Source organism: Sinocyclocheilus anshuiensis, unplaced genomic scaffold (genome assembly GCF_001515605.1).
Source record: "Sinocyclocheilus anshuiensis isolate Anshui unplaced genomic scaffold, SAMN03320099.WGS_v1.1 scaffold1493, whole genome shotgun sequence".
Taxonomy (NCBI): Eukaryota; Metazoa; Chordata; class Actinopteri; order Cypriniformes; family Cyprinidae; genus Sinocyclocheilus; species Sinocyclocheilus anshuiensis.
In genome coordinates, this window is record NW_015547727.1 from 101710 (window position 1) to 124847 (window position 23138).

At 36.8% G+C, this 23138-nt stretch overlaps 3 protein-coding genes across 3 annotated transcripts in view; all 3 read right to left on the reverse strand.

Annotated features, from left to right (window-relative positions):
- LOC107704293 (clarin-1-like) overlaps positions 1 to 9049 on the reverse strand; it is an 11481-nt gene extending 2432 nt beyond the window's left edge. The window contains exons 1-2 of the mRNA XM_016507178.1: positions 8577 to 9049; positions 4186 to 4365 (exon numbers count right to left, since the gene is read on the reverse strand). Of these exons, the coding sequence (XP_016362664.1) occupies positions 4186 to 4365; positions 8577 to 8829 (433 nt within the window). The 5' untranslated portion in view covers positions 8830 to 9049. The remainder of the gene's footprint in view (positions 1 to 4185; positions 4366 to 8576) is intronic.
- Positions 9050 to 10085: 1036 nt separating this feature from the next.
- Positions 10086 to 13510, reverse strand: LOC107704294 (probable G-protein coupled receptor 171). Its single transcript, XM_016507179.1, has 2 exons — positions 13381 to 13510; positions 10086 to 11620 (listed from the first exon to the last, which is right to left on the reverse strand). Exon 2 carries the CDS (start codon positions 11332 to 11334, stop codon positions 10387 to 10389), a length of 948 nt encoding a protein of 315 aa, XP_016362665.1. The 5' UTR covers positions 11335 to 11620; positions 13381 to 13510; the 3' UTR covers positions 10086 to 10386.
- A 2704-nt stretch (positions 13511 to 16214) lies between these two features.
- Positions 16215 to 21907, reverse strand: LOC107704295 (P2Y purinoceptor 14-like). The gene is made up of 3 exons (XM_016507180.1): positions 21853 to 21907; positions 19278 to 19711; positions 16215 to 16978 (listed from the first exon to the last, which is right to left on the reverse strand). The coding sequence occupies exons 2-3, from the start codon at positions 19709 to 19711 to the stop codon at positions 16282 to 16284; spliced, it is 1131 nt and encodes a 376-aa protein (XP_016362666.1). The 5' UTR covers positions 21853 to 21907; the 3' UTR covers positions 16215 to 16281.
- Between the last annotated feature and the right edge of the window lie 1231 nt (positions 21908 to 23138).

The following is a 23138-nucleotide window of genomic DNA, read 5'->3' on the forward strand; positions in this document are numbered from 1 at the left end:
CACAAATAAACCATATTGTCGCAATCGTATGTTTAATGTCTTCATTAAATGTTTAATGTCTTTCTGTTTTTCTGAAAACAACTGTTTTCGTACAGCGATAGCTGGACGCTTTTGTCCATATTAGGAATTTCCTCGTACGACTTTCTGCGCGAGAGCGCCCTCCGGCTTCGAGTATGAATGAAACATACTCTGGTCAGCATGCGCGCCGAAGGGGAAACAGGGGAAACAGGGGAACTGAATTCACCGGAACACCGGCATTGTAGGCTACTCTCCCAGGTTCATCAGAAACAGTCCTCCATAAAATGTGCTGCACACATCTGAATATTTGGGTTGAACTGTTCTGGAACTGTGTTGTAAATACAACTTAACCACTGATTTCTAGTCGTGTCCTCTTTTGGAAGACCAAACAAAGTAGTTTCGCTTTCACAAAAAAACACACAGCATCTTCACGACATGACGGCGGCAGCAACAATACTACAGCAAGAATAAAAGTTACGCCTTCTTTCTTTGCGTGAACATTTGGGCGGCGTTGTGCAAATCTTCCCACACAGTGACGTAGATATGTGGGGGCGTGTTAGAACGAGCCGTTTTAGGAGGGCGTGGACGAATCTTAACTTTGATAAAGAATATCTCTTTGGGTTTAAGACTTTAGTCTTTGCAACTTTAGGGATCTTATCTATTCATGAACAGCTTGTAACACTCCAAAGAGAAAGGAAAACTTAAAATCGCATCATATGACCCCTTTAAGGTGCGGTCACATGTACCGCTGTTTGGTGAATTTTTGTGAGCGAGATCTATTCATTTCAAGAGGAATTCATGCGATCAGGAACTTTTTTTGCATGAAGGTGAAGGATTTCCCCATGCAGGTTTCACCATGGCTTCAAGCTGACCAAAGAAAAGCTGCTTGTACTGAAAGTGACTTCTGTCAGTTTTGATAAAGTTACCACACCTTTATGGTATATTATTGCCTTTTTAGAGCTTTAAAAACGAAATCACCATCCGCTTTCATTGTATGGAAGAGAGCAGCCAAGATATTTGACCGAACATCTCCTATTATGCTCCATGGAGGTAAACAAATCAGGTTTGCAAAACACAGGGTGAGTAAATTATGATTTTTTTTTTCAGTTGAAATATCCTTTTAATTTATTCATATTTGACAATTTTGGCCAGTGGCAAAAACGATGTTTTTTTTTTCTTTTCTTTTTTTTAAAAAGAAAATATATGTACACTACTGTTCAAAAGTGAATATACTTTTTAAGACACAAATCAATACTTTTATTCAGTAAGAATTCATTAAATTGATCAAAAGTGACATTAAAGTCTTACATTGTGTAAAAAATGTTTGTTTTTTTTATTTTGAAAAAATGCTGTTCTTTTGAACTTTCTATTAATCTTTTTGATCCTGAAATAAAATGTATCACAGTTTCCAAGAAGAAAAAAAAAAGCACAACTGTTTTCAGCATTGATAATAATAATCGGAAATGTTTCTTGAGCAGCAAACCGGCATATTGTAATGATGCTGAAAATTCAGCTTTGCATTACATGAATTAATTGAATTTGAAAATATATTAAAATAAAAAAAAAAACAGGTATTTGAAATTGTAATAATATTTCACTATTACTGTTTTGACTATTTTTGATCACATAAATGCTCCCATGAGAGACTTATTTCAAAAACACAAAAAAATCCTAACAACCCCAAACTTCAGAATCAGGGTATCTTCCAATCATTCGTTTTTTAATTTAATATTGAAATCTGAAAAATCAAAAATGAAAAACGGCACATATTTCGTTTTTCAATTGTTCAAACAAAACGAAAAATCAAGAATCCGGCTTCATTTTTCGTTTTTACATTCAGGGATAGAAAACGAATAAGCAACTTGAATATTCGATCTCTACATGTGGGCGGGAATGAAACGCCCCTCTCCGCTGATTGGTCAACCAAACATTACAACATAATAATAGTCCTAAAAAACATAATAAGAGTCCTCCTCTTCTATGGATTCTTAAAGTGTTTATTTTTACTACATTTTATCTCTTTCTCTTCATCAAACAGCCAGATTAATGAATGGCTTGACACAAACCATACCGAGGCAGAGCCTTTGGTCCTTTGGCACACCGCCTGATCTATTATAGCTAACTATCAAAATCTGTGTGGCAAAGCTGCGCAACACACTGCAGCGCAGGGAGAATGTATTGTAGTGAAGTGCAGACCACTACCAGTTTATGTGAACATACAGTCATAACTTTTGTGTTAGACAATACACTGCGTTTTAGACAAAGGAGGAACTTAAATAATATGACAGATATGAAAAGAAATGACTTTGTGTAATTTACCTTCACAGCACTTTTTTTTTTTTTTTGAGTTTTATTCATAGAGCACTTTCTAGAAATGTAGGAAATCAGATGTTGTTATCCCACTGGCATGGGACTATTTGACAGCCTTGGATTACTCACAGTAAAAATTAAAAGACACTTGAAAAAAGCATTTAGGGTTCTCCAGATATGTTTTTGTTTAAACGAGAAACATATTTAAAGGTATTTGTTTGTTTGTTTTAAACAAGATTTCACAGAAAACCAAATAGACTTCCACTCATAGCATAGGTTGCTCCAGTACTGGCTGCTGTTTGGTCAGTACAGTGTTCCAGCCAAGCTTAAATTCATGATACAGTAACAGATGTGTGTTGAGTCTAACAACAACTTTCCATTATCTGCAAGCGATCCTGCTTTATTTTTTTTTTACTTTTGACTTTGACAGGTCAAATCAGTAGCCCCTCACTGCAGAACAAAGATCCAGGGGGCGGGGTTGGATCCACATCTAGGGGGTGGAGATGGGTGGGTTTAGGGATCAGGGGGTGGAGACGGGTAGGTTTAGGTATATGTAAGGTGGGAGGAGTTGGATCTGGATCCAACCTCGCCCCCTGGATCTTGTGTTCTGCAGTGAGGACCATCTCGGTCAAATGGCCTATTAGAGTGCCATCAGTACACACACAACAGAGGGAACTGACACTAGAGATGGAGTGGAAATCTGGCCAGTTCCACCAAGCACATTCATTTCCATCACTTTATTTATTTATCATGTAATTCTTTCTTTTTTTTCAGGACAGCTGAGATCACTTTCTCACTACTAACAGAGAGTTATTAACAATCGCAGAGGCTCGTTTTTACTGTGCTTCAGTAAAGACCCTGTCTGAATAGATGTTCACGATCTGGAGTTTCTATCATGATTCAAGAATTCAAGCTGCTATTGACCTGGTAAAAGCTTTACATTAACATAATATTACATAATATTACAAATTATTATTTTTATTTGTGAAATTAGTTTTGTATTGTTTTGTAATATATATGTTTATGAACTTCTGAATTTTTTAATTTTATTATATTTACCAAGCTATTTTGTTTACTAAATTACTATTATTATTATTATTATTATTATTATCATTATTGTTATTTAATTTCATTTTTTTAATGAATGATTTGGATTGGATACACTGAAAACATTTACATTCAATACATTTTTTGCTCAGAAATTGCCAGTGAATTTCACAAATAATGACAGAGAAACAGCAAGTATCACGTTGAATTAAACATTACATTTTGAAGTCAGAAGACTGAAATGGTGTTTTCTTTTAAAACACATCTTTGATTTTACTACAGAAATTAATACTTTTATTCAGAATTTTGAATAACTGCTGTTCTTTTGAACTTTCTATTTATATCTTTGATTTGTTTTATTTACATCTTTGAAAAATAATTTTTACAGTGTAGTTAAGGAAATTTGGCATACAGTATGCATATGGTAATTTTTATTACTGTTTACAAAGTACCCCAAAATGTACTTTATGAAGTTGGTTTAAATAATGTCCTAAGTGAGAATCATTTTTGATTGGTTTGATAATAATTTGATGAGTTCAATAATAGTAGTAATAAAGAACACACTCTAAAAAATAATGTTTTAATTAATATAATAAAGTAAATAAAGTATAATTAATATAATAAAATACATGGGACAAAGACAATATAATGTTACTTTTTTCTGTAATTATATCTAAAATTTACTGCAAATTTCCGAGTGAACAAAGTTTAGTGATTAGTGATCATTGTAGGTACATCAGGTGTGACTGTGTCCAAACGTCTCTGCGTGTGTGTGCGTGTGTGTGTGTGTGTATCTGAGCAAAGTCTTACAGCTTATCATGTTCCAGAGGTAAAGGCCCTGGGGTCCATGCAGTGTCTCATATGGGCTTCCGAAAGCATTGTAAAAGAAGAAGGCACAGGACACTGTGGAGAAGACGATGAGCACTGCGCAGAAGAAGATCACGCTCACATGCAGACTGGCTGGGACCACGTCCATCAGGTCAGGGAAAACTACACAGAACAAAAAGATGTCGAACATGAGCTCCATCATTTGAGTTTAAACTTAGAATGAGTGAGGATTTGAATTATTCTCATCCATATGTGAGGAAAATGTACTGGGACTCAGTTTTTAATTTGTCATCAATGTCTTCAAGCTATTGCGAGTGACTAGCTATTGTTTCATTTTGACTCTGACTATTATCGCCGAATAATTTTGAGGATAAGATCTGAGTACAGTATATATGAAAAATGATTTCACTCATTAAAAGTAATCTCTGATCATTTTCGCCCACAATTTGCTTGCTTCTTCCTGTGAGTAACAAAAAATAAAAAATTACAATGACAATATTCTTTTGTTCTGCTAAAAGTCTGGCTCTCGAATCTGGGGCTTTTCCAAATCTCATTAGGAAAGAATGAATCATTGTACATGAAGCTGTCACAGAAGATCCATCTGAGCCCCATTCAAAACCCCATCAATGAGACGAGTCCCTCCCAAAACTCAAGTGAAAAACTAAAATCTGATAAACTGAACAATGAATCAGATGTCTCTTGAAACAGCCCCTTAGACTCTTTTAAATCTATGTATTCTATAGAAGTAGTTTGAAGGGGATTTACATGCTATGCATAAAAGATGTAGGAACAATTTTCCAAAGCATTAGACTGATGATGAATAAAAAATGGGATGTTCATGAAAGTCATTTTTTATATACAATAATTTGAAATAGGTTTGTTACACATCAGTGGCCTCAAAATGTATTTGAACCTTTAAAGAGAATTGAATTGAAAATTCTGTCATCATTTACTCACCCTCATGTCATTCCAAACATGCATATCTTTCTTTCTTTCATAGAACACAAAGAAGAAACTTTGACTAATATATCGCTTGATCTTTTCCAAGCATTTACAAAAGCTTTAAGGCTTCATAAAGGATGCAAAAGCAGTATAAAAATATGAAAGTAGTCCATATGACTCACGCACTAGGCCTATATACCAAACCCTCTGATGCCATATAATAACATTAAGGATCATTATTTAAAAAGTCACTGCATTAGATACAAAATCAGAAAGCACACGTGACACCTGCAAAGAAATGATGCAAGAGCTTTCCTGATCACCAACTTCACTTTTCGGAGCCATTTTTGCGGTGTCCTTTAACCAATTGCTGTCACAGGGATTTGAAGTCACTTCCCTTCAAGTTCAGACAGGTGAAGTTCAGTTCATTAACTAACAGGTTCCACTATTTGCGACCACAAAGATCACAATACTTTCATCATTTTGTACAGCATATCTATTGTTTTATGGTTGAACACACATTTGTTAATTGTTATGCTTATTGTTTAATGTAATGCAACAACACAATTTAAGTGCTTAAGTGTCCAAATACATTTAGAGGCGCTGTATGTGCACATGTGCAACAGTATGACCATTTTCTTACATTGCATTGCTGTGTGGTTTAAATAATAAAACCCTGAAGTACTATTTATATCTCTGGTGTGTTTTACTTGTATTTCTATTTCACCCAAAAATGAAAATTCCGTCATTTTTTTATTCACCCCTTGAAACAGCCCCTTAGACTCTTTTAAATCTATGTATTCTATAGAAGTAGTTTGAAGGGGATTTACATGCTATGCATAAAAGATGTAGGAACAATTTTCCAAAGCATTAGACTGATGATGAATAAAAAATGGGATGTTCATGAAAGTCATTTTTTTATATACAATAATTTGAAATAGGTTTGTTACACATCAGTGGCCTCAAAATGTATTTGAACCTTTAAAGAGAATTGAATTGAAAATTCTGTCATCATTTACTCACCCTCATGTCATTCCAAACATGCATATCTTTCTTTCTTTCATAGAACACAAAGAAGAAACTTTGACTAATATATCGCTTGATCTTTTCCAAGCATTTACAAAAGCTTTAAGGCTTCATAAAGGATGCAAAAGCAGTATAAAAATATGAAAGTAGTCCATATGACTCACGCACTAGGCCTATATACCAAACCCTCTGATGCCATATAATAACATTAAGGATCATTATTTAAAAAGTCACTGCATTAGATACAAAATCAGAAAGCACACGTGACACCTGCAAAGAAATGATGCAAGAGCTTTCCTGATCACCAACTTCACTTTTCGGAGCCATTTTTGCGGTGTCCTTTAACCAATTGCTGTCACAGGGATTTGAAGTCACTTCCCTTCAAGTTCAGACAGGTGAAGTTCAGTTCATTAACTAACAGGTTCCACTATTTGCGACCACAAAGATCACAATACTTTCATCATTTTGTACAGCATATCTATTGTTTTATGGTTGAACACACATTTGTTAATTGTTATGCTTATTGTTTAATGTAATGCAACAACACAATTTAAGTGCTTAAGTGTCCAAATACATTTAGAGGCGCTGTATGTGCACATGTGCAACAGTATGACCATTTTCTTACATTGCATTGCTGTGTGGTTTAAATAATAAAACCCTGAAGTACTATTTATATCTCTGGTGTGTTTTACTTGTATTTCTATTTCACCCAAAAATGAAAATTCCGTCATTTTTTTATTCACCCTCAACTTGTTCTAAACCTGTATTTTTATTTTTATTTTATTTATTTACTTTTTTATTTGTTTGTTTGGTTAGTTAGTTAGTTAGTTAGTTTTGGTGTGTGGAATACTATAGTATTTTATATTATAGTAGTACTATAATAATATATATATATATATATATATATATTTTTTTTTTTTTACTATTTGAACATGAGTAGCACGCCACTCTGTGTTGGCATGAACTGTTATATTTGTTAGGAGATTGATGCTCTCTGTTCATCTGGAAAATCTTCCTCCGCTAAGGTTATCGTTTTATTTGTCTTGTGTGTTGTGTTGCTAGGTGACGGCTGGCATTCAGGCCTTATTATTTATTTCCAGTTGTTTCCGCAGTCATGGTTGAGGAAACACTGATCTGTCATTCCCACGCTAAATGATCACTCCCATTAGCTACACAGGTCAATTGCTATGCTTCTGCTTGCCCAAGCTTGTTAGCCCCTGTTTGCTGTGGCATTTGACCCTACACTGGACTATAAATCTTCACCCTTTTCCCCTACTGTCATCCAGATGGCTTCACTTGACTTCAGAGTCTGTTACCTGTGTCAGACGTGTTTCTTTGGCAGTCATTTATCTCACAGTTTTGGCCAAAGCAACAGCACATTTTAGAGGATCAGACCCTTGTAACGGAGTTCAAGGGAGTGAAGGGGTTAATTTGGGTAACACTTTACTTAAAACGTGTGTTATAAAAGTAGTTTTAATGCATTAATTATGCCTTATAATGCATTAAATGATCTCGTGAATAATTGTTATATCTATTATAATATAATGCATTAAAACACATGACAGACTTTCAAGTAATGTAATGTATTTTACCTTAGGTTACAATTATTTCTGAAAAAATATAATGCATTACAAACATACATTTATGAATACCTTTATAATGCATTAGTAAATAAGTGAAGTGTTATCATTAATTGTTTTGTTCAAGGCACAATGGTGATTTCATGGGTTTAAAAGCAAAAATCTTTAAACTGATAGTTTACAAAAAAAAAAAAAAAAAAAAAATTCTGTCATCATTTACTCAGCATCAAGTTGCACCAAACTTGTATGAGCTTCTTTGGTCTGTTGAACACAAATGAAAATAATTTGAAGAATTCGGGTAACCAAATGATAACTCTTTAGTTTAGGGACCAATTCTCACTAGTAACTAGTTCCTTATTAGCATGCATATTACTAGCATATTTGTTGTTTATTAGTATTTATAAAGCACATATTAATGCTTTATTCTGCATGAGCAAATTTTAGATCCATAAATCCTTAAACCCCATACCTAAACTTAACAATAACCTTACTAACTATTAATAAGCAGCTAATTAGGTTAGTTAATAGTTAGTCAACAGTGAGAATTGGTCCTCAAATTAAATTGTGACCAACCAAACAGTTGTTGGTCCACACTGACTTCCATAGTGTCAGGAATGAATGAATGAATGAATGAATGAATACTACTATAGTAGTCAATGGGGACCAGAAATTGTTTGGTTACCAACATTCTTCAAAATATCTTCTTTTGCGTTCAGTAGAAGAAAGAAACTCATACATGTTTGGAACAACATTCGGGTGAGTAAATGATGACAATCTTTTTATTTTTATTTGTGGGTGAACTATCTAGATGATTAAGTTACTCACAAGAGAAATAAAAGGGTCTGTCTCCCAGACCACACTGTTTCATCCCCTGGCCCTGGAAAAGTCCGTAGTGCGTCCTTCCGATGAATTTCTCCAGCTCTGCTCCGGACGCGTTGACGATCTGCGCGCCCGTCTTGCACAGAACGGCAGCTTGAACCCAAAACTGCGTCCCCATCGCGGCAGCCACGACCAGAACACAACCAAAGCAAAGCACGCCAGAAACAGAGAATATAATTTTCTTTTGACGGCTAGGCATGATGTTTGGCGACGAGTACAGCCACAGTAATCAATGGATATCCACTCGATTACGCGTAACGGCGACATTCCTGTATTCCAACACGGAAAAGGACATTGTGCTGCTGTCGATTTCCCCTCCTGAATGCTATAAAACGATCTCAAATGCTAGATAGCACATCCCAATGTCTTCTCTGGATAGAGTTACGCCAAGAGCGTTCACTGAGCGCCGTCTCCGAGCAACCGGGCTGACCGTCTCGCACCAGTGATCAGGCAAGATGTGACCTTACATCGGATTGGTTATTAGAGCAACATCTCTGGCTGCATTTAATAAAGCCACAAGTGAACTTTAAATACAGAGTTTATTATGTGTGATGTGATGGAGGATTTATGGCTAGCTAAATATATGAATATGAATGGATATCCCAAGCCACAGCTCAGCCTACACAAGGCTTTTCTGACACACAGTCATGTCATCAGAGACATGACTCACACCTTTCTTTCAGTCATTTCTGGGAAAAATGACCTAACAATGCAACTAAAAAGGTCATTAATCAAAAAGAGATAAGGAAGACCCAAGAGAGAGAAATAATGTGTTACATTTATTAAAACTTAAATGTATTTAAAATGTTATTTATTTAAAATAAAGTAATTAAATAATAAAAAAAAAGCTCTTTATAATCAACCCTTACTTACAATTTGAGAAACACACTTTTTATTTGGGATATGGAATACAAATTATACAAATAATCTCCCATTGAATGTTCAGTAAATAACACTAAGATCATACTAAATTCATGTTTGAGGTGCGGTTGTCCTTGGGGTGATGGAGTCCTGGCTCTTCCTCTGAGCATCGTTGTAAAGTCCATCTTCTGTAGATTTAGTCATATGCGAGCCTGGAGCACAAAAGCAGTCTTAAGTCTCTGGGGTATATTTGTAGCAATAGCCAACAATACATTGTATGGGTCAAAATTATTGATTTTTCTTTTATGCCAAAAATCATTAGGATATTAAGTAAAGATCATGTTCCATGGAGATATTTTGTAAATGTCCTACTGTAAATATATTAAAACTTAATTTTTGATTAGTAATATGCATTGCTAAGAACTTAATTTGGACAACTTTAAAGATGATTTTCTCGATATTTTGATTTTTTTGCACCCTCAGATTCCAGATTTTCAAATAGTTGTATCTCGGCCAAATATTGTCCTATCCTAACAAACCATACATCAATGGAAAGCTTATATATTCAGCTTTCAGCTGATGTATAAATCTCAATTTCGAAAAATTGACCCTTATGACTGGTTTTGTGGTCCAGGGTCACATATTAGAAGGATTATGTTTACATATGTACATATTTTGCTCCAAAATGTTTATGAACTAGAATTTCAGCTGACATTTTGGGCCATTTTTGGCAAAAGATCCTTCTCCACAGATTTCAGTCTTCTGCTTTGCTGAATTTATTGCTTTTCCTACATTACCGATCCCCAGTTTCTCTCTTTCTTGACCCTACATTGACATTCAGCAAATGACTTTGCACTGGTACTTGGTCCATAACTCTCCTCCAAGTGAATTTTCACTATGTGTCTGCGGTTGGAACGCTGCCTCTCTTTGAGAAGGCCTTCGTGATCTGATTCCTGAATGCACGGCAGATGACAAAGTACAGCACTGGGTCAAAGCACAGGTGCAGGATGACGAGAAGCAGAGTCGACTCTTTAGCCAGGAAGAGACTTTTCCTTAATGTGCATTCGGTGATGACCTTTATCTGAGTAAAAGTGTACGGCATACGCACAATGTGGTATGGCACGAAGCACACCACGTATGCCAAGGTCACCAATGCGATATTTATGAAGGCATGTTGGGCACTAGCCTGTTCCTCGGGGTCAGATTCACGCCGACCCCAGAGCCGCTTCAGCACCAGGCCGTTGGACAACAGCACCGCTACCGAGGAGTTGAAGAAGATGGCCATGCCCAGAAACACAGACAAAGCGTGCCAGTGCTTGCCCAAATCCTCTTTTAAATCCGAACATGTTAGCCCAACTTTGTCTTCAATGTTTTCTTTGATAGGAATGGCCATGTTGGGCACGTTGATGAAGAGCACGAGGAACCAGACCACCGAAGACATGAGCACCGCAAAGCCCACTTCCTGCAGTCGCAGCAGTTTGGAGCTGCGGGTGATCTGGAGGTAGCGCTGCACGCTAACGAAAGCTAGAAAGATGATAGACGCGTACATGTTGATGTAGATGAGCGGCGCACTCACTTGGCAGTGAAAGATGATCAAACTCTTAGAATCGTTGCCCAGATCTTTGGCAATCTTGACAGGTAACGCCAACATGAGGAGGAAGTCGGACGTCAGAAGATTGATGAGGTAAACATTAATGCACTTTTTAGCACTTCGGCTGGTTATGAAAGCCCACAGCGCCACCAGGCTGGCAGCCATTCCAATCAGGAAGATGAGGATGTAGACTGTGGCGAAGGGCACCATGTTGTCGTTGACCACACAGACACTGGCATTTGTACTCCCCATTTTTTTGGATCTGGACTGTGTAAACTTTAAACTAGGCCTAAATAAGTCAAACCAAGACTATCGAATAAGTACGTTTTAGTTCTCCTTTTAGGTCTTGTCAGACCACGGAGAATAATCAAAGCTGATCTGAACACAGTTCTGCCTTTCGCTTCACCGGAAAGTACAAGGTATCAGAGGAGGAAGTGGTAAATCCCCTGTTTAAGCACGCAAAAGCATTTTCCTGTTTGCTTGCACAAGGATATGATGTCACGAATCAGCATCAAACAGAAAATGGTATGTCGCAATCCTGGAAAGAGACAGAAAGGAAAAATAAATCAATTATATTAAATTAAATTAAGCATACTTATTTCTTGATATTTTCGCAGCATGCTCACAGCATGTTTAGTTTAGTCCTTTAATATTAATGTCCTCGTAATAGATAAGTTGGTAACACTTTATAATAAGGTTCTGTTTATTAACATTAATTAATTACATTAGTATTTACGCATAGAATAGCAATTAAAAATTACACAGAACTAAAAAAATCTAAAGCATTTTTTAAATCTTAGTTAATGTTAATTGTTAAATACATTATTAAATGAGAAGTTATAAATATATATCTGTTCATATTATTTAATGGACTTGAGCTAACATGAACTGACAACGAAAAGTTGTATTTTCATTAAATCAACTTTAATGAATAACTAAGGTGAATAAATGAATAAAGTGATTATAATATTAAAATGAAATTAATGAATAAATACTGTAGGCCTAACTAATGTACTCCTGATTGATAACTAATGTTAGTTAATGCATTAACGAATGGCATCTTATTGTAAAGTGCTACCAATAAATTTATACCACCTGGCAGTCAACTTGCTTTCTAGTAAACCATCTTGTACTCAATGTTCATAAAAGCAGTGTTTAAATTTATATATTTTTGTTTCATTTAAACAAACAAACAAACAAACAAACAAATAAATAAATAATCTGTAACTGTGTATTCACATAAGAAATCTTACAAATATTCAAAGTTACAAGCAGGCATGTTAAAGTACGTTAACTTTTCTAGCTCAAGTGAAGCTGCTGCAGGAAACATTAAATTCATGTCAAATTAATCAGCAAAATCAAATAAAAAGGTAGCAAATGAAATCATGCTCCTGTCACATTCCACAGTAATAATACAGTCAGCCAGAGTTTTTAAAGTGTATATATTTTTTAAATATTTTAGCAGGGTTTTGTGATAACAAATCATTAATTTTATGCTTTTCATTTGATATAAATATGACAACTATCAGCTATAATTTAAATATTTTTTTGGTGCATTTTTCAACATCTGGTTCACTAATAAAGAGACCCCTCAAGAGCTCACAATTTATCCCCTGAATACCAAAATCAAATAAAATTGCTTAGTTTGTCTTCTTCCTCAAGTCACTGACCACAGCATTATCATTTCAGAACAAAAACGAAAATGAAAAACATAACTCTGTATTTTTCTCAACGTAACCCACAGCTGCAATACAATCTGTTTGGATTTTGTGGACCGGCGGACTCCAAGCAGACCAGAACGAATAAATTATTCAAGGTCTTTTCCTCGGAACTCATCGTTTAAATTCGAATTTACAAAGATTATGTATTGTTTTGACAAAAAAACAGGTCTTTGTTAGCATATTCTACAAATGGTGATGAGAAAAACCTTGAATATGCTCTTTAGGGAAGTGGGTCAGATTGTGGTCATCTAATGAGCTGAAAAAGGAAACTCGTCGATATTCTTGGACAATAAACTAGAGGTGGAACTAAATAATTTATTTTACTTTAAACTGTTCTATTTTACTTAAAAAAAAAAAATAAATTCAGTTATCCTACATTGCTCATTAATATAATGCACATTATTTGCAATTTCCCATTCCTGTCTCTCTAGGATGTACATATCATAATCATTATTTTGATTACACATGAGGACATCAAAAATCAGTCCTCAAATTAACATTTTAGACAAATTATCAGATGCATAAAATCTCAGGAAGAAATGGTGCCTCGTATCAGAATTCGATTTTGATAACTTACCGCATGCCCAGACTGGCTTCTCCAGCATGAGACGCTGGAGTAATACGATTCTGCTCTCTAGCTGTATATTTGTCTTGTTGAACGATCCAAACAGCTACTGAGATACTTGTTCGGAGAGTTTCTTCACTGCCTCAACTACATTACAAATCCAGTTTCCGTTTTGTTTGGTTTCAATTATACCAGCCAATGGAGGAAAGCATTTACCACACCTACAACGTTGTGCAATGACGCAGCGGAAGCGTGAACGTTCCAGATTCTGTGTCTGTAGACGACCACAAACCACTAGTCTATGGCTCTCGTTTGCATGCGTTCTCTGTGCTGTAAGTTCCTGGTTTGAAAGACAAAAGGTGGGCTTTGACTTTCCATTCGATGTGTTGGACATAAAAGTTGCACTGTTAGTGTCATTTAACATCAAATTGAGTGTTTGTAGCCTAGTAACAAAGTCACAATGCATACCCACCAGACAGAGAATCCAGTAATAGATGTTTTTCAGATGCAGTTTTGCACAATATTACCAGTTTGGCCTTCAACCAGATATACTGTCAACAACATGTAATGCTACCATTAAGGTATTTCAAATCAGTTCACTTCAGGTTTACCGTATTAAGAGAAAATATCTCCAAAATACAGTACTTCCAGTAAAAGGGCAAGACATTTAAATAGGAGAGAAGTCATTTCAAAGTGTTTTTCCACTGTAATTAACTAGTGTTTTTGACAAATTACCAGCAAGGCTTCATAGTTCACGAAATTAATGCACAGTTCCTTTTCTCATAATAAAACAGCAATAAAGCATTAAAACGGACAACAATAAAACACGTTTAAGCTAAAAAGGCAACTTTAATATTTTATAATTATGACATTTTTAATTTTAAATGCTGGATTTTTTGCTATAGCAAGCTACACACATGTCCAAAATAAATGTCACATCTTTCTTTCTTCTCTCTCTCTCTCTCTCTCTCTCTCTCTCTCTCTCCCTCTCTCTCTTTAAAGAAATCTTATGCTTACCAAGGCTGCAATCATTTGATCAGTAAGCAGCAATATAAAATTACAGTAATATTAAGACGTTGTCAGACTCTGGGCCAGGTTTTGTGTGTGTCTTTGCTCCCTATGTGCTCCGTCTTTCTCTGTCTCGTGTTTTGAATTCATTGTTCCCAGGTGTTTCCAATGTTAATTGTCATTAGTTCCAGGTGTCCCTTGTCTTCCCCTCATCAGTTCCTGTGTATTTAAAGTGTGTTCTAGTTCTTGTCCTTTGTCAGTCGTTGAACGTCATCCTGATGTGTCGAGTCCTGTGATCCCCAGCCTTTGTTAAATAAACCCTTTTGAGTTACTTTACTCCGTGTCTCCTCGCTCCTTCGTTCCCGTGTTCCTCGTGTGTGTGAACCGTGACAGAACGACTGACCTAAACAGTAAGCGGCACTCCTTCTTCCGTGTTTTGTTTTCATTTTTTGAACAGTCTTTTGGTTTTCCTTTTTCTCCCCTGTTTGTCTCCACGGATGGAAGATCCGCCAACTGTGAAGCGTGCCGGCCGCGCCGTTGTCATGCCCGCCAGCCGGGGCTTTCTCCAGCCCGCTGACCGGGCTGATGTCAAGCCCGTCAGCCGGGGCTATCTCCAGCCCGCTGGCCGCGCCGAAGACTGGCCTCCTGTGTTCCCTACCCCGCCATGGCCTCCTGTGTTCCCTACCCCGCCATGGCCTCCTGTGTTCCCTACCCCGCCATGGCCTCCTGTGTTCCCTACCCCGCCATGGCCTCCTGTGTTCCCTACCCCACCATGGCCTCCTGTGTTCCCTACCCCACCATGGCCTCCTGTGTTCCCTCTTCCGCCATGGCCTCCTGTGTTCCCTCTTCCGCCTTGGCCTCCTGTGTTCCCTAGTCCGCCATGTCCTCCTGTGGTCCCTCTTCCGCCTTGGCGCCCAGAGCTGACAGATCCATGGTGCCCCGCTCTGGAGGCCTCCCGTCTGGTAACCCTACTCTTAGAGGTCTCCAGAGCGCCCACCCCCCCTCCCCATTGGATGTTTTGGTGGCGTGAGGACACGCCTTCTGGGAGGGGGGAGTAATGTCAGACTCTGGGCCAGGTTTTGTGTGTGTCTTTGCTCCCTATGTGCTCCGTCTTCCAGTTTCTCTGTCTCGTGTTTTGAATTCATTGTTCCCAGGTGTTTCCTATGTTAATTGTCATTAGTTCCAGGTGTCCCTTGTCTTTCCCTCATCAGTTCCTGTGCATTTAAAGTGTTCTAGTTCTTGTCCATTTGTCAGTCGTTGAACGTCATCCTGATGTGTCGAGTCCTGTGATCCCCAGCCTTTGTTAATAAAACCCTTTTGATTTATTCTACTCCGTGTCTCCTCGCTCCTTCGTTCCCGTGTTCCTCGTGTGTGTGCACTGTGACAAGACGTGTGTATATATATATATGTGTGTATATTTACAGACATACACACACACACATTAATACACACATAAGTTTGTTGAATAGAAAGTTCAAATGAACGGCATTTATTTGAAACAAATATTCTGTAACATTATAAATGTTTTTACTGTGACATTTGATCAATTGAATGCATCTTTGCTGATTAAAAGTACATTTCTTTCAAAAAAAAAAAAAACCTTGTTCATTGACTTCGAACTTTTGAACAGTATATACACACAGTATTAAGAATATAGACGGATTCTGTGCTTGCCTATAGGCAGACAATTAACAATATTTTCTCTGTTTTGTTTATTCATATATTAATAATATTGCACTATAACTTATGAAAGCATATCCACAATTCCAGTTTCTGGTGTGCAAGAAAAAGGAATAAACCTAATTAATGTATTACACTGTTAGATTTAATGAGCCGTCATCTACATCGCACAGTTTTTTTCGTTGTTAGTAAGACAAATTGAAATCCTTCCAGGGAAGTTTTGTATTAAATGACACTTTCACGTCGTAACGTGGATATCTTTGTCTCAAGGTAACTCAACATGTTGCTCATTCTTCTTTGCCGGCCTTTATCGTCGCTGTCTCTCGGAGAATCTGACATCTTCCTGAGGCTTAGCTGAGCTCTGAAGGCTTTGCAGAAGATAAAGTATATAAGTGGATCCAGACAGGCATTGAGCACCGATAGCAGGACAGTCAGCTCCTTCAGGACGTAGAACGCCTGCGCCGTGCAGAGTTTCGTCTGAGGTTTGAAGAATGCATAAGGCAGCCTAACCAAATGGTATGGCACAAAGCATACACAAAAAACCACCACGAGCACCAGCATGTTGCGCTTCGATTTCCTGAATTTATGGCTTCTGGATGTGGTCTGTGTGGACAACTGAGCTTGTTTGATCTTTTGCAAAGTCCCCCAGTACAAAGCAATCAGAGACACCAACACAAAAGTGAAGAGCGCCATAGACACACTGTGAGTGACTTTGTAGACCAGACTGAGCAGGGGACTGTGTAAGGCCTCGCAGCCGCTTTTCTCAGGCTTGTGAACATTACCCCAAGAGGTCAGGAGGAAGAGGATCAAGTAGATGGAAGACATGGCTAACAGGGAAAGCCAAGTTCCTATGGAAATGTGTCGAGCGGTACGAACCGTCTGCAGAGCATGAGTCTCCAACGGCCGGACAATCTTCAGGTACCTACGGTGAGAGTAAAAGATTCATATAACGTCATAATACATAAACAAATACAAATTACTTATTCAAAAAGAAACAATCTTTTTTTTTTTGTGGGGGGCGGGGTGGGCATGCTTAAAATAATGGTCAGTTATTCCTCGGTAATGACCATCGTCAATAGCAATGCTGTATAATGACCGCTCATCCAGGTATTTTAGGTCAGCGCTTTTCTCTTGTCTCTCTTATAACACCACAGACTCGCTCTCTCTTGTTTCGAATGAAGCTGCAGCAATCTTGCACCTCATTTGCAGTCGTGACGCCAAAACCCGGAAGACTGATTCACCATGGGTTCTCTAGAGATTTTTCTATGGGTTTTTATCATGTTTTAACAGTAAATATGGTAAACAGACAATATTCAGACATTTCATAGTACAACTTAAACTGCACACACTCGCAACCCAAATGTTCTTATGTACGTTCTTACTTACGTTTTTTAAAAGTAAACACAACTGCTTCAAAATTTGCACTTCCAGTATGGGTGTGTGTAATTTACGTCGTAGTAGAGCAACATGTTCAAATTTAATCAGTTTATATTTACCACAGACCTCGTTTTACTCATGAATTGAAAACCCTCATTATAAAAACCCATAGGAAAACCTCAAAGGAACCCATGGCAAATTAGTCTTTTGTCATGACTGCAGCATTCTATTAATAGTAGTCCTGCGGTAATATTGTTGAAGTATTCCTCTTTTAGCTAGTATGATTGTTTTATACTTGGCAACACATTATAAGATAATAAACAGTATATACACAGTAAAACAGAACTGGATTGCTCGTGGTGTCCACTAGGCCGCCATATTGCTATTCTCTTATATTCTTCTTGCATTCTATCGAATTAATATTCCATTGAGGAAATCGTACAATTTTAATGAAAAAACATCACCTAATGTGTCAACGTTATTTATTCGTAGGCACATAAATGGTAAATTGTTTAAAGTTGGGAATTTCCCCTGCATGTTAAAAAGTTACGTTCATATTTATCACAGTAGCGAACATCAAATCGGCGGAAGGACGAGATCCCAGTTTGTGTTGTTGGTTTATGTTGTAAGTGTTGGTTTTATTTGTTGAGTGTTACCATTGTTGTGTTTTGCATGTCATTTCCCAGCAGTTGCTTCACTATTGTGAAAGATCCATCCACAAAATGTTATGAAAATGAAATAAGATATTGATTAATCTTCTTGCTTAAATAACGCTAAAATAAAAGCTTCATGTTCATGCCAAGAATAGTTTGACTATCTTAAAGTTAGGCAATCAGCTTATTTCATATTCTAGTTTAGCATCATTTTAACAAATGAGATCATAAATTTGAATATGAATATGTAAGGTCAAAAAAGCCCAAACAAACGGGATCACCAATCACCATTATGGTCACTTCAAAACAATTACAGTAGTAAACATCTAAATTTCTCACAGTGGCACAGTTAAAGACAACTTTATAATGTGAATTGTGAAATGTGAACAGTAAAACAAGAGCAGTAAATTACTGTGATGTTTGCGTTATTTGTAAGAAAATGACCAGCATATATTGATTTCACAGTACATTTCTGACTACAGTAATATATTGTAAAAGAATACTCTTTAATCCTGTAAATTCCTGGCATTTATTAGAAAAATTAGGATATAAATGATGATATTTACCTTAATTTTACAGTTTTTGTTTGGCAGCTGCTTCTTCCAGTCATTGGCGTTTTTTTTTTGTTTTTTTTTACGATCTTTAACCATTATTTCCATTAATGATAAACGTTTGGCACCCTGTGCTGTCATGCATTTGACAGTTTTTTTGTGTTTATTTTTTATTTTTTTACAGTGCACTGACTGCATACAGAATTTAAGACGTAGTTTTATTTCCAAGATGATGCATGGCAATTTAGTATACAGTGCAATATAGTAACAGAGGCTATATTGTAATATTTATTGTATATTCGAATCAACTTTTGCTACTAATACCAGATACGTTTATTTAATATTTCCTGATATTAATATTTTAATATTTGTCCAATGTTTTAATATTTAACATTTCCCTAAAACTAATCCTGTGTGACTGATGCCTGCAGATCAGGTGATTTCAGGTCAAGGTTTTGGCGGTCAGTCAAGATGCCCTCTGTCAGTAGGGAATAGCAATATGGCCACTCGTGATCACCCAATCAGGGTTTATTTTGCGATAATAACCGGATTGATGTACATTACACATCCACAAAAACACTGCACACCCATTTCTTGTAAAGTAGGTCAACTTAAGTATGTGCTTGCATGAGTTGCATACCTGTTTACAGCAATAAAGTCCATGAAGAGGATGCTTGCATACATGTTTATATAGAATGCTGTTGCTCCAAAGCTGCAGTAAATATCACGCATTATATCTGAACTGTTGGCATAGTTAGCAATGCGCAAAGGCAAACAAAGGCAAAGGAAGAAGTCAGCTGCGGCCAGGTTCTTCATGTAGACTGTTACGCTGGACTGGAGACGCTGATTGGTGCAGAAATACACCCGCATTGTGACGCAGTTAAGCACCAGACTGATGAGAAACAGTAGTGAATATGCAAATATGAAAACAGGGTGAGAGGGGATCTTTGAAAATTCACAAGAGGCTTTTGTTTCTGCGCGAGTCATGTTTGCTTCTGTGGTGTCATCCAGGGCAGTGGTGAAGCTGGTTAGTGGTGCTGCAGTTCGAAGAATTTGTGAAACTGCTGACTCCATCTATAAATGCACAAGAGAAACAGGTTAAAGTCACCATACGTTGTAGAGAGGAATTTATTTATCCTCAAAGCTCAACAAGTGAAATATGGTGTGACTGCATTCATATAATATCTTGCTAATAGACAAGTTACCCTTCACACTTCAGTGCAATATTTTGAGAAGGTATATGTTTGCGGTTTTCCCTCACATGTTTGTAAATATTTTATTATATCTTTTCATGTGACAACACTGAAGAAATTACACTTAGCTACAATGTAAAGTAGTGAGTGTACAGCTTGTACAACTGTAAATTTGCTGTCCCCTCAAAATAACTCAACACACAGCCATTATATATATATATAGGCAATGTTCTGGGAAGGTTAGTTTATGACTATAAAAATAAAACCTAAAAATAACCCTTAGAGAACAGTGGATGCATCCGAAATCGCATATTGTCTGGGCAGGTACTTCTTTTAAATAAGTTATTACTTGGTGACTGTTAAAAAAGTATGTTTTATATAGTACTTTATGAATGTAGTATGAATTGGAGCCGGGCGTACTTCATTTCTTACATTGTCATTGTCAGTTGGGTCACTTCACAAATCCTCTCTTGTGGCCTCATGGGATAGTAAAGTGTCCACTGGATGTACACTTCAAAATCTCATTGAAAGTAGTAGGTTATCTGGGAACTTTTCACCAAATGTTTTATGAATACTGTGAATTGGACATACTACCCTTTTCAAACTCTGTTATATACAGTAGTAGGGAAGTGTGCGATTTCAAATGCAGCCATTCTGTCTAGGTTCTTATTCGACTGTTGTGCAAAAACCTACCTGCAAGATTCTGACAACGTTAGTTTATGGTTACAAAAATAGAAGCAATTCCAAGAATGTTAGAATGGTTCTCAAAAAACAAAAAAGGAAGCATATTCTAAAAACTAAAAAGCTCTAGTCACACAGGATGTGTTCTTGTCTTTAAAGACGGAGCTGAATAGAACATAACAGAATGAAACTGAACACGAGACTCTCGAGATGCATTGGGCTTCTTTTATCTTGATCCTCTCTTATCACTGTGCAACAAAACAGCTAAAGACAGCTATCAGTTTGACAACCCAAAAACGGATGTTCTCAAATATATATTAAAAATAACAGCTCTTTACATCGGTTTGCTTCTCTCCTACTTTCTGTGCTCACATATTGTATTTTAATACAGACACATTTTTTCATTTAAAATACTGTTTAATCTGACAAAATCACCACAATAATATGCTGTGATTTCAGTTAATGTATATTTGCATGTAACATTATCACAGAAAGCAACATAATGTCTATTTATCTTTCTTTTTTTTTCTTTTACTCAGCACACATCCTCAAACCATAAGAAAGATATTCCCATTTCAGTCAGGGATGATTAAGCCTAATCTGATCTCATCTGCCCGTCTATGTCAGCTGCTGCTAATGAGCAAAAATCGGAAAATATTTTGAGCGATGAAGCCAAGAAATGTAAAAATTCAAAACCTGAAATTTTTCGACCTAAAATGACTGAACAACACCACAGACGGTTATATCATTGTAGCATAACACATTGTTGCAAAATTAGATCTCCGTCGTTCTCTTGCAGTGCTGAGAGCTGCATAATTTGACATTGATCAAGTTCAATGACTGATGGAAAGCGTCTCTTTAATAAAGGTCAGGTCTGTTCACAGGGGCCACTTTAAGGTGCTCTTTTCTGTGACACAAATGTTACTGGCATCATACTGACAGTGTCACTGTGCCTATACCGACGCTATAACATTTTTATAAATAATGCCAAACATTAAAAAAAATTGTTCATTAGCAACTAAATGCATTTTCAAGTACATATCAAACAAAAAATAATATATTACTCAGTTAATTTGACATTTAGAACAAAATAACCACAAAATGCTCTACGAAGCACAAGCCATTTCTTGGTAATTACACATATTACATTAAAACTTCCTTAGCACTGAGAGGTAAAATATCAAAATAGTCCTGTCTTAAATAACAATTAATGCATGATATAAACAAGATGCAAGTAACAAAATACAAACTCTTCCCTCAAATGGACCCAACACTGTTTATAGTAGAACCTTAATTGCAATTAACAAAAAAAAGCTAAAAGCTTAATCACATTTAACTTACTTGAAATCCACACTTGTAGCCAAGCTGTCCACTGAGCTTTGATCTAGAGTTTGTCTTTTTCATTCACTTCCTTCTGTAACATGTAAAGAGGAAATTGGGTTTTGAATGTATCTCTCTGTGTGTCAGTGTATGTGATATAAGTCAAAGAATGAGAGAAAAATGCAAGCACAGGTGGCTGGGTGATTTTGTGGTGACACATGAAAGACATTGACGTTATAGATTAAATGAACAGTTGCAGGACGAAACTGTGGGCTGTAATAATATTTTTATTTTTTTAGTCATTTGCAAGTCAAAGTTGTTTGGTTCCCATTTTATTTTCTCATAAATGAAACAAAATGCAGGCTATGTGTGTTGTACTTTAAAAGTACTTTAAAAACTGAAACGGTTTGCTTTGGAGGGGATTGCTTTTTGAGGTTTGTGTTATGCTGTTGCAAGTTTTATTTACAAAAAAAGTGAATAAATGATTCACTTTATGAGTCATGCCTGTGCAACACTCTGTTCCCACCATGCAAATAACTTGCTGTAGCTGTGGGTCATCCTGCATAATTAGTTAGTGTCAATGTCTCAGCCTAACAAAGAATCTTTCACTGAGTAATGTTCAGTTAAATGGTAAGAACCCGCTAAGTTCCTGTCACTTCCAACCTGTTAGCAACCTGAGACTATTCACTTGTGAGACTAGTGTCAGTATAACGGCTGATGTACATATAGTCATGCTGGTTTGCTGCCATCTAGTGGAGTCTCTTTGAAACTACATTCATTCAACAGGCTGGAGGTACTTGAGACTAACATGAAGTTAACCTAGGATTAAAGCATCCCCTTAAAATTGTGATTTTAAAGGGGTCATATGATGCTATTTTAAAGATCATTATTTTGTGTATTTGGTGTAACAGAATATGCTGACATGCTTTAATGTTCAAAAAACATTATTTTTCAAATACTGTACATTATTGGAGGTCCTCTATGCCCCGCCTCTCTCAAACACGTCGTTTTCAACAAAGCCCCCTCCTTTGACAAGCGCAGTCTGCTCTGATTGGCCAGCTGACCCAGTGCATTGTGATTGGCCGAACACCACAAGCAAGCGTCGGAAATGTAACGCCCCTTATCATGATCACAAGCTTCAGCTTTCAAAGTAAATATCAAGACAGTTAATAATGTCGTTAGTTTTACCATCAGTTCAAGCCCGAAAGGGCAACAGAGTCGCGTGACAGACACAGTGATGATCCAGTACACAAGCCGCAGTTAAGACAGCTGACGTGCTATGATTTCTGACAGGCAGTTCACTCTCC